Source organism: Myotis daubentonii, chromosome 15 (assembly GCF_963259705.1).
Source record: "Myotis daubentonii chromosome 15, mMyoDau2.1, whole genome shotgun sequence".
Classification (NCBI taxonomy): domain Eukaryota; kingdom Metazoa; phylum Chordata; class Mammalia; order Chiroptera; family Vespertilionidae; genus Myotis; species Myotis daubentonii.
In genome coordinates, this window is record NC_081854.1 from 26,735,131 (window position 1) to 26,745,797 (window position 10,667).

Here is a 10,667-nt window from a genome sequence, read left to right on the forward strand (position 1 = left end):
TGTCCCCCGTTTGAACTAGAAAATGTTAAGTTGCATATGTGGCTCCCATGGCCATAGCAGCAGAGGACAAACCCCATGCCATTCGCCAGGTCCCGAGGGAATAGGCCTTTGGGCTTTTCGCAACAAAGAGATTCAGCTGCCAGCTTCTGTGGCAGCTTCCAGAGCGTGTCCACCGCAAATCTTACCCAAGTACACATACAGAGTCTCAACTGCTTGGGCAGGAGGCAAGCTCACTTTAAATCAAATATTGGACAAAGAGACCCTTACAGTGAAAGTGAGATGGGGTCTGGAAAGGCGGTCTGAGGAGAGGAGGGGATTCCATCCTGGAGTTAGGTTCCTATGCAGACCAGGACATGGGGAAAGAGAGAGGCCCTCTGTGTTCTTTCATGGATCCATCCTCAACAGTTATGAGCAGAGCCTGGGAGAGGTGATAGGGTCAGCTTGTGAGACTGGATGGTTTTAGTTCCCAGAGTACACACACACACACACACACACACACACACACACACACACACACCCTTCACATCCCGTGTACTCCTTAGCCCCATCTGTTCCTGTCTTACCTGGCGTGACGAGAGGTGGGATGTCCCCTGGTCGGTGGCTAGGAAAAGAAAAGTGGTGAGCTCTGTGTTTGCCTTTGTCCTCACCCTCAAGACTAGAAGACTCTCAGCTTTCCTTAGCCTAGTTTCCTGGCTTCTTTCCCAACATAGAGCTGTACCACCCGAGGGTCCCAAGCATTTCAAGATTTGGGGCCCTTTGGGGACTTTCAGCTCCGAAGAATAAACCTGGGAAGTCTTTCTTAGTGGCGGGAATCTCCAGGGCAGAGCCTGGCCACCGGGCCTTTCTGCAAGGTTTCACCCCTGGAAGGTGTCTGTCCAGCACGAGGTAGGCACACACTGGGAATCCGGCTCACCTGGGCTTCTGGCTGAACTTGCACTTGCATTTCCCACCTGTTGGGGAGAGGGGAATGGTCAGGAGAGGGGACCCACAGCCCTGCCCTCCCCACTCCTGGCATCTCCCCCACTTACTCATGACGACGATGATGCCGATGGCGCACAGAATCCCAGCACAGATGAGCCCGCCGACTCGGAGGCTGTGCCAGTCTAGGAGAAACCCAGGGGGGCCTCAGTGTCAGCCAGCCAGTGTCCCCCTCATCCAAGCCCCCACCCACTTAACAAGGATGACTGGGCACTGATGCTGTGCTGGGCGCTGGGATACAGCTGTGCAGAGGACAAGCCCAGCCCTCCTCTGCTCATACCTAGTTAACAGGCAGGCAAGCGACACAGATCTCAAGGAGGGTCAGATGGAGAGACGCGGTCTGAAGACAAGGAAGCAGAGCCAGGGAACAGAAAGCCCGAAGGCAGCGCTTTAGGGAGAGTGGCCAGGGAGGGCCTCTCCGAGGGCCACTGGAGCAGAGATGTGGGGGGAGGAGGGAGGGAGCCTGTGGCGTGTGGGAGAAAGTATCCAGGAAGAGGGGTCAGGAGGCAGAGATCGGAGGCAGGGAGTGCACCTGTGAGTCTGCGCCACAGCAGAGAGGCCACTGTGGCCGGAGCAGAAGCAGCGATGGGGGAGGGAGGACGGAGGAGGGACACGGAGCAGGTCATGTGGAATCTGGAGGCCACGGAGGTTTGGGTCTAATGGCACGGCTCCTCCAGGAAGTTTTCTCAAGTCAAACCTCTCCCAGACTTGATTTGAACATAACAGTGGCTTCTCGTAACTGTCCCTGCTTCTCGTAAACTGTCCTTGCTGGATAGTCATGCACCTTCCCGAGGCCCAGGCTGGCCTGTCTCGTTCCCTGAGTCCACTGTGGCTACTGGCCAATGTCCTGGTCCAATCCTGTCCTTGCCCCCTTTCCACCCACAGCAGACCCTCCGCCAACACTGTGTGGGGCCCTCGGCACAAAACAGGATGAGGGGTGGGGTAGGAGGAGCGAAGGGAGGGGCACCAGCTCTTACCATAGTAAAATGGACTGTTTTCATCTGAAAGGAAAGAAAAAAGAACATAAATCCAGGAGCAGAGCTGGAATACAGGGGGTCCAGGCGGAATTTTTTTTTTTTTTGCAGGGGGGGTGGGGCGGGTGGCGGGCGGGGAGGCTGGTAGAAGAGCACAGTCTGACTTACCTTCCGGGTCGTTGGCGTCCAGGGCAGGCAGACCTGGCGGGAGAAGCAGGAAGGAGAGGACATGGGTGCTGGTCTCGGTGAAGCTGGCAGGGCCAGGGGCTTGGAGAAAGGCCCCCTGATGGACAGGCCTGCCTCCTGAGAGTGCAGGGTCCAGCCCCAAACTAGCACGTCCCATCTCGGAGGTGTGGACCCTCCAGTCACCCCACACCTGCGAGCCACGCCAGCATTTTGCCTCCTGAACTAGGTTTTAACCTGGGTAGCTCCTGGCCACCCTTTGGCCCGATGTTTCCAGACCCCTGGCTGCTCCACGCCTCCTCCAGAGACGGAGCGATGCTCTCGTCCGCAGGACAGACGGTGTCAGTTCCGTCATCCTCAGAGCTCGTCTCCCTGCTCGGCCACATCCCACCCACCTGTTCTGATGTTTGCTCGCCACTCCTCTTTAAAGCAACTTGCTAATTATCAACTTAGTACACTTTATTTAAAACATCCTCTTCTATCACCATCCTACATGGAATACAGCCTTGCCTGATGTAACAGAGAAAAACAAACACAATGAAAGCAAAGGACTAGGACTAAATTCTGGCTCGAAGCGGTGGCTGCCGGAGCCCGGGGCCTAAGCTCTGTTCGTTCTTTGTTAAGGGGAGATTAATCATTTTAAATTATATTTTAAGTACAAGTACATAGTGCTTACTCTGTACAGCCACTGTTTTAAGTGCTTTCCAAATGCCAGCTCTTTCCATCCTCACAGTGACTCTCTACGTAAGTGCTGTTATTGTCCCCATTTTACAGGTAGGGGAACTGAGGCACAATGGGTAACTTGTTTCATTACCTCTAAACTCCCAGTTACCCCCCCCCCCCCCATAATGAAGTGTTAGGGAGGCATGAAGGCACAGCAAAGGCTGAGCATTTCCTTGAAGTCATCAAGGAGACATCAAGACAAGACTTTCTAGCTGGTTGAGCTGCTGCTATGAGAAGTCCTATTTTTGTGTTCTCTTGAAATCACCAGCACAACACTTCTTCCCTCAAGGAGATGCTATCCTGACAGTCACCACCCCACAGGGGACACTGTGAGGCTTGCCTGCCGCTCAGCAGAGCAGCTCAGGGAATGGCCTTTCCGGGAACAGCACTCACCTGCCAGGAGGAGGAGGAGCAGGCTCAGGGCCACTTGCTGCATGATGGAGCCGGCCTGGAAGCGGGAGGGGAGGGCCCAGCTTTAGCGCGGCTGCAGGAATGCCACCAGGGCCTCTGGTTCCCAATCCCCTCCTACTCCACGCCCCACCCAGGGTACACACCTCACCCCAGGGTAGGAAGGCTGGCATTGAAGGCTGAGAGACAAGAGCTGAGGAGTGCAGTGGGTGCTAGGTGAGAACTCAGACCTGATCGGGGAGCAGCAATAATAACTCACTGGACATGGACTTGAGGCTTGAAGTGAATCACCCTGGCAACCAAATAAGAGAGAAGCTGCCTCTGGTTAACCCCATTTTACAGATTGGGAAACTGAGGCTCTGATAGGTGCCTTGTCAGAAGTGGGATTTAAACCGGGGTTGGCTTTGCAGCAGCTGTCCCTAACTCAGGATTCTCAGGGCCTCGGGGTGTTTGGGAAATGGGGCGTTAGAAGCCAAGTGGCAGGAGGCCCAGTTCCTAGGAGTGTCTCCCATAGACAGCTTGGAGCCTGCCTGCCTTGCCCAGACTTTGTAGATTCAAGCCACTCAGGGCTGGGTGTGGCGGGTAGAGGACAAGGCTGGGGTGGGGTGGGGTGGGATAGACTTGGGAGAATTGGCCTGGCTGCAGCCCCAGCTCCATCTTTTGTGCCACCCTAACCATTGACCCCCATTTCTGCCCCGCCCCTGCTCATCCCACCCCAGTCCCTGGTTCTGCCTCTACCCAGGTCCCAGCCCCTGCTCCTACTCCACCTCCTGCCAAGGTCCTCCTGGCAGCAAATCTTCCTCCTTTCCCAGGGAGCCCTGCTCAGCACGAAGAGGACGCCTCTGTCCCCTCTTGGTCTAGGGTTAGTCTACCCTCCCACCATCCTCTGTGCCTGAGATAAGCACCCGGTCTCTGTGCATCCCCTGCCCTCTCCCTGCCCCTGCCCCTGCCCCACAGCTAAAGCATCGGTTGTCATAACCTCAACAGCAAGAGCTTACACTTCCTCTGACCCACCTGTGCCGGGCACTGCCAGTGACCCTGCTGGGCTTCACTCGTCTAATCCCGACAACCCTGAAGGCCATCTGTTACCTGCCCCGTCTCCTGATGGGAAAACATATGTCCTCCCCACCCTGGTGAAAAGCCCCTTTGACTGGAGAGAGCACCCCCATCTCGCTCCTTCTCGGTTCCTCCATGGAACCCCCACCTGAGCTGCTTTCGATTTCAGGAAGAGGGCCTGTAGTTTTGGGGGGCATTACTAATGAGTTTAGCAGCCCAAAACGTTTTAGGGGGGCTCTGGGGAGGGTGTGTGGGCAGGACAGGCCTGTAGAAGGTCCTCTGCTGTTGAAAGCGACCTGGTGAGGCTTTGCCGCCCCAGGACTAACAGCACTGCTCAGAGCCTGGCTCATCCAGGTTCACCGGGCACGCTGTTCTCAGTCCTGTGCACCCATTCATGCGTGTAATCTCCACAGCAGATGAAGGTGGCACTGTGCTTAGCCCACTTGGCTGTCGCAACCCTGTAACCCGTGTGAACTACTCTGTCAGCGGCAACTCTGAGTCTCAGCTCTTACGCCTCTTTCCATGGGATCCCCCGAGTCCCCTGCCTGCTGCAAAGTCTCCATGACTCTCCCTCCGAGCATCACCCAGCATCCCCAGCCCAGGGGAGACTGGAGTGGTCTCAGCTGTGCCTGGCTGAGTGCTGGTGTCTGGGGGTCTGCCCTCCCCTTTCCTGTCAGGCCATCTTGGAAGAGGCCCTGAGCTGCTCCTGAACTGACTGTTACTGGCGTGAGGCTTGGAAAGGAAGGCGGCTTTGCAGATTGAGGCTCTGCTCACCCCTTTCCACTCCTTCCCGGCCACAGAGGTCCTGTCTACACCAGCTGCCCTCTGCTCTCCCCTCTGTCCCTCTATGGTGCTGGAGGCCACGCCTTTCAGGCATGAGGAATGACTCCTCGTGTCCCTGAAATCTCCCACCCAGCCCCCCATTTTACATCTCCTCAGGAACCTCCAGCTCCATTTTCTCGACAGGACCCACTCCCTAGACCAGCCGTGGGCAAACTACAGCCCGCAGGCCGGATCCCGCCCGTTTGAAATGAATAAAACTAAAAAATAAAAAAGGACCGTACCCTTTTATGTAATGATGTTTACTTTGAGTTTATATTAGTTCACACAAACACTCCATCCATGCTTTTGTTCCGGCCCCCCGGTCCAGTTTAAGAACCCATTGTGGCCCTCGAGTCAAAAAGTTTGCCCACCCCTGGTCTAGACACTCGAGTCTAGCCAGTCACCCTATCTGCTCTGATACCACCAACCATCCATGATCCACTTAGATACCTCCATTCGCTCAGGCACCCCCAACCCCCCGGTTGGCCCAGATGCCCCCAGTCGCACCTGCAGACCTTATCCTCTCCCCAGTTGGCTCACCAGCCCCAGAGGAGAATCATGGGAGGAGGATCTCATCAGGACTTTCTCTAATCTCCTGCTCCCGCCCCCAGAAAAGGACCTTGAAGGGAGAGGTTCTAGGGTCTTTAACAGAGAGCAGTGGAGGGAGGGGGCCCCATCGCTCACCCGTTGGCTCCCCAGGCTGTGTGGACGGTGTAGTTCCGCCTGAGTCCTGCCTTTATCTGCAGCTGCCACGCCCTAAGCAAACCTGGGCAACGCTGGGCAGGTGGAGAACAAGTCAGACTGCCTAAAGCACAGGGGCTCCCATTCCATTCCTGCTCTTAAAGAGACAGCTCCAGCCACCACCCCACCACTGACAGGAGCTCCCTGGGGTCCAAGACTGAGGTGAGGTGCAGTGAGAATAGGATGGGCTGGAACTCATCCCCAACCCCGACATTAGGGGAGGGGGCTCTCTCCAATCTCCTGCCCCTCAGAAAGGGGCCTGGAAGGGAGAAAGTGCAGGGGCTTTAACAGCAGAGCGTGGCTGGGGGTCTGGGAGGGGGTGGAGGAGGGCTATGCAGAGGTGTAATATCCCCGTTACTTTCACTTAGATTGTGCTGTGCTTGGAGGAGGGATTGGCCTCAATCGTGGGAGAGCTAATGTCCTCTTCCAGGCCACTTGCTGCCGTTGACTTAGTTTGAGGGTCAATAGAAGATGCTGGTATGGCCAAGGAGAGGGTGGGGCTGCTTGGCCTGAGACCATGACCCCTCCCCTGTTGTGTCCCTCGTGCCCCAGGGAGACTGGGAACTGGCTCCTGAGCACCAGGTCCAGACCTCCGTAGCCCAGGCTCTTCCTAAGAGCGCTGAGAGCCTGGGTTAACAGCGGGCCTTGGAGTGGGGGGCTGCCTGCCATTCCGGATGAGGCCCAACTGCACCGTGCTCAGCTCCTTTACCCGCCCTCCTTCCTCTCCTGCCCCTCCTCCTCACGGCATTCCTTCCGGCTGGGGTCTGTGCATGCCCCCACTTGGTCCCCGTTGGGGTGCCCCCTCCCCCCAATTCCGCCTTTTTAGACAGAGAGACTTTTGTCTGGGGGCTGGATAGAGAACAAGGCTCCTTTGAGTGGCTGGTAGAGGATTGGGGTCATGGGGAGGGGCAGGGCCAGAAAAGGGGTGGCTCTGTGCTGGCCACCAGCTGGACTCCAGGCGACCCCCAATACCATCATAGGGGTGGGGAGGAGGGCTGCAGGAACCAGGCCAGGGAGAGGGTGGAGTGCAGGCCAGGGAAAAGGGGTTTGGAGATCAAGGCTCTGCTGGGGCTATTTGCTGGGGGCAGGGAGAACAGACCCCCACTTCTCAGCAGGGAGGGACAGGGAGGCAGCAATGTTCACCCAGCTGTATGGTTTCTTCATGTGGTTCCCTCAGGCAATTTCTCGGTCCCAGGCCCTAAACTAGGACAAGTCCTCTCCCCACTCCCATTCAGGAGGGGCCAGTCCCTACAAGAAGTGGAGGGGACACTCAGGGAGGGTGGGGCTCAGTCAAAGTGGGAAATTCGGGGTGGGTGGAGATAGAAACGGAGGCAGGGAAGGCCTGCGGGGGATTCCAGTCCAGCTAAGGGGTCTTTGTGTCTGGGCAGATAGCATCTCTTGCACAGACAGTTCAAGATTGTAATATCCCTGGGAGACCCCTTTGGTGGTCTTGGGAGTGGAGTGGTGTCTCTCCCTGCTGGGAAGTCTGGGAACTACAGGCGTCTCAGAGTGAGAAGGCCTGAGTGCACTGTGGTGGATGGAGGATGCATGCTCCGTCCTCCACCTATGCCACCGTCTACAACAGCGGTTCTCAACCTGTGGGTCGCGACCCCTTTGGCGGTCCAACGACCCTTTCACAGGGGTCACCTAAGACCATCCTGCATATCAGATATTTACAATACGATTCATAACAGTAGCAACATTACAGTTATGAAGTAGCAACGAAAATAATTTTATGGTTGGGTCACAACATGAGGAACTGTGTTTAAAGGGCCAGAAGGTTGAGAACCACTGGTCTACAAACTCAGATGCCAAAGGGGCCAGGCAAGAATCATGAATGAGTACAGCAGGACAGACGTGAGATTATAAGGCATGGGGATACTCAGCAAATAGGAGAACTATTGTCCTGTCTAAATGGCAGCTGCCAAAAAGACTGGAGCAGGCTCACATGGACAGGTAAAGAAGTACTTCCCAGATACCTTGGGGAAAAAACAAGATGTATCAAAGTGTGCTGCCATTAGTGAAGAGGAAAATAATTTATATGTGAATATGAATAAAATATTGTTGCTTCTGGGGAGGGGGATTGAGAGGCTGCAGGATGGGGTGGGAAGAGACACTCACTTATATATCCTAAAAATGTGCTACCTTGAAAAAAAGTTTAATTTTAAAAAAAGTAAGGGATAGGCTGTACACAGTTCCAGCCAATTGCTACTATTTTTAATAGGTATCAGAGATCTGAATCTTTATGTGGAAGTTCTAATATTAAAAGTCGGGTCAGATTTTTAAAAAAATTATTCAGGTCAAACAGAACACATGTGAGGGCTGGTTTTAGCCTGGGAAGACCACCAATTAGAGATTTCTGTCAACTTCACTTCCAGAATCTTTAGTCACTGTGATTTTGCGTTTGGATATCCAAATGTTTATGAAGCTTATACCCAACAAGGCCAACCAGAGCTTCTCCCCAGGGCTGGACTGGAACATGCCATGTCCAAGAGTGAGCTGGATTGGGGCCGGGGCTTTTGGCTGGGAGGGTAGGACTAGAGACCCCCTGTGGATGGGTGAAAGTGTGCACACTGGGACCTGGGGAGGGTTTACAGAGAGTGAGGTATGTGCAGCCTCTTGCATCCTGTCGGTGAGTTGTGGGGGGCTGTTTCTCTCTTCTCCATGTCCCACATGGAAAAGGAAACAGTCCATTTGCTGAGTGGAGGAGCTGGGGATTAAGAAATTAAAGAAAGACCAAGACGCAGAAATAGATTTTAAGCTGGGGCCAGGTGGGCGCCATCCTCTCTGATGGAGAGGCGGCAAAAAGCGGGCTGAGCCACACAGCAGGTTTATTTTAAAGGCCTAGATTTACATATCTAGTTCCGCCCCTGCCTGATTAACATGTCCAGCCTTATTGGGGAAGCATGTTCCCAGGGCGTGGCTCTGCCTATGCTCTGAGTTCAGCTGACAATAATTATAAGAAAATGTCTAGGTGCTTCCCAGGCAGCCCTCTACAGTGAGTCTCCCAGGCTGATTTGATTTCAGTCATTTTGAGGCAGGATCGTAAGAAGCTAGGGAATTTCCTTGACAAATGGAATAAAGGAAACAGACAAAATAACTAAATATGGCCAAACAATTTGAGCAATGAACAGCCAGCTAATGACTCACAAGGCTTTATCTTCCCTAACCAAGGACACTCGTGAGCAAATGGTTTACACATTCTAGACCAGTGGTTCTTAACCTTCCTAATGCCGTGACCCTCTAATACAGTTCTTCATGTTGTGGTGACCCCCAACCATAAAATTATTTTCGTTGCTACTTCATAACTGTAATTTTGCTACTGTTATGAATCCTAATGTAAATATCTGATATGCAGGATGTATTTAGGTGACCCCTGTGAAAGGGTCGTTCGACCCCCAAAAGGGTCACCACCCACAGGTAGAATCTAGACCAGCCGTGGGCAAACTACGGCCTGCGGGCCGGATCCGGCCCATTTGAAATGAATAAAACTAAAAAAAAAGAACGTACCCTTTTATGTAATGATGTTTACTTTGAATTTATATTAGTTCACACAAACACTCCATCCATGCTTTTGTTCCGGCCCTCCGGTCCAGTTTAAGAACCCATTGTGGCCCTCGAGTCAAAAAGTTTGCCCACCCCTGATCTAGACCATTCTGGGACAGACTAGCCTTAGTCCCAGTCCCTCTTTGATGATGTTCTTGAAAAATGAAACTAACCAGAAAAAAACCCTGTCCTTTCCATACACACATTCTGATGAATCAACATATTGAGGACACACCTGGAATAATGAATATTCTGTTAAGACCCTCCCCTGAGATCTCCCCTAGGATTCCTGCCCACAGAAGCATGTATCTCTGCTCTCTTTCTCTTATACTCTAATGTTTTCTACAAGACTTGCAACCAGAGGAGCAATGGGCAATGGCAGCTTGTCCCAGGATAACCCCCGATCCTATCTCCAAGGCCCCCTTTTTCTCTGACTTGCCAGTGAGCCAAAGCAGCCCCACCTAGGCTCTCTCCTGTTGCTTCTTCTACCTTAAGCCCTTCCTTGTCCCCAGCTTTTATAATGATCCTTTCACAGGGGTCACCTAAGACCATCGGAAAACACATATATAATTACATATTGTTTTTGTGATTAATCACTATGCTTTAATTATGTTCAATTTGTAACAATGAAAATACATCCTGCATATCAGATATTTACATTAAGATTCATAACAGTAGCAAAATTACAGTTATGAAGTAGCAACGAAAATAATTTTATGGTTGGGGGTCACCACAACATGAGAAACTGTATTAAAGGGTCGCGGCATTAGGAAGGTTGAGAACCACTGCACTAGAGCAAAGTGAGCCTGGAGCAAGTTACTGTTGTGGTGGGGGATGAAGGGAAAGCAAAGGCGAGAGACATAAGTAAAATCTGAGTGTCTAGGAAAAATTAAAGGGAAGATATCCTAAAACTTCCAGGAAATCTCCACCAATGAAGCAAAGAAAAATAAAAATACCTCTATTATTCTGTGAACAACAAACCAAACTGAGTTGGGGTCTCGGACAATTTGCTCATATGATTGCAAAGACAGACAGAAACTCCCAGATTGAAGAGGGCTCCCCCGAGGGCTCCCAGATTGGAGAGGGTGCTTCTCGGGCTGAGGGACCCCCCGCACCCCCCAGTGCATGAATGTCGTGCACTGGGCCTCTAGTTGTATATAAGAGTGTTTCTGTTTTGTGTCTCTTTGTTTTTTGGTTTAATTTATTTAAAGATAGGGCATGTCCCACTTTGGGGGA

The 10,667-nt window shown here is 52.8% G+C and overlaps 1 protein-coding gene across 3 annotated transcripts; it reads right to left on the reverse strand.

The window, feature by feature from the left end:
* Nucleotides 1-210: 210 nt before the first annotated feature.
* Nucleotides 211-5,892, reverse strand: FXYD3 (FXYD domain containing ion transport regulator 3). 3 transcript variants are annotated; one of them, XM_059666864.1, is made up of 8 exons: nt 5,829-5,889; nt 3,252-3,306; nt 2,121-2,153; nt 1,956-1,979; nt 1,029-1,103; nt 914-950; nt 564-601; nt 211-418 (listed from the first exon to the last, which is right to left on the reverse strand). In XM_059666864.1, exons 2-8 carry the CDS (start codon nt 3,292-3,294, stop codon nt 399-401), a joined length of 270 nt encoding a protein of 89 aa, XP_059522847.1. In that variant the 5' UTR covers nt 3,295-3,306; nt 5,829-5,889; the 3' UTR covers nt 211-398. The 3 variants fall into 3 exon arrangements, with proteins under 3 accessions (XP_059522847.1, XP_059522845.1, XP_059522848.1); XM_059666862.1 differs by lacking the exon at nt 5,829-5,889 and adding an exon at nt 3,413-3,558; XM_059666865.1 differs by lacking the exons at nt 211-418; nt 564-601 and adding an exon at nt 3,413-3,558 and having other exon boundaries at nt 910-950; nt 5,829-5,892.
* Nucleotides 5,893-10,667: the final 4,775 nt, after the last annotated feature.

What these genes read in the sequence shown, in the direction of transcription:
- FXYD3 (XM_059666862.1), bottom strand. Translation starts at nt 3,439, where the DNA reads ATGCCAGCCTTCCTACCCTGGGGTGAG. An exon ending in AAACAGTCCATTTTACTATG is followed by an intron (nt 1,104 to 1,955) that starts GTAAGAGCTGGT and finishes GGTTTCTCCTAG; the next exon opens with ACTGGCACAGCCTCCGAGTC. An exon ending in AAGTTCAGCCAGAAGCCCAG is followed by an intron (nt 602 to 913) that starts GTGAGCCGGATT and finishes TTCTTTTCCTAG; the next exon opens with CCACCGACCAGGGGACATCC.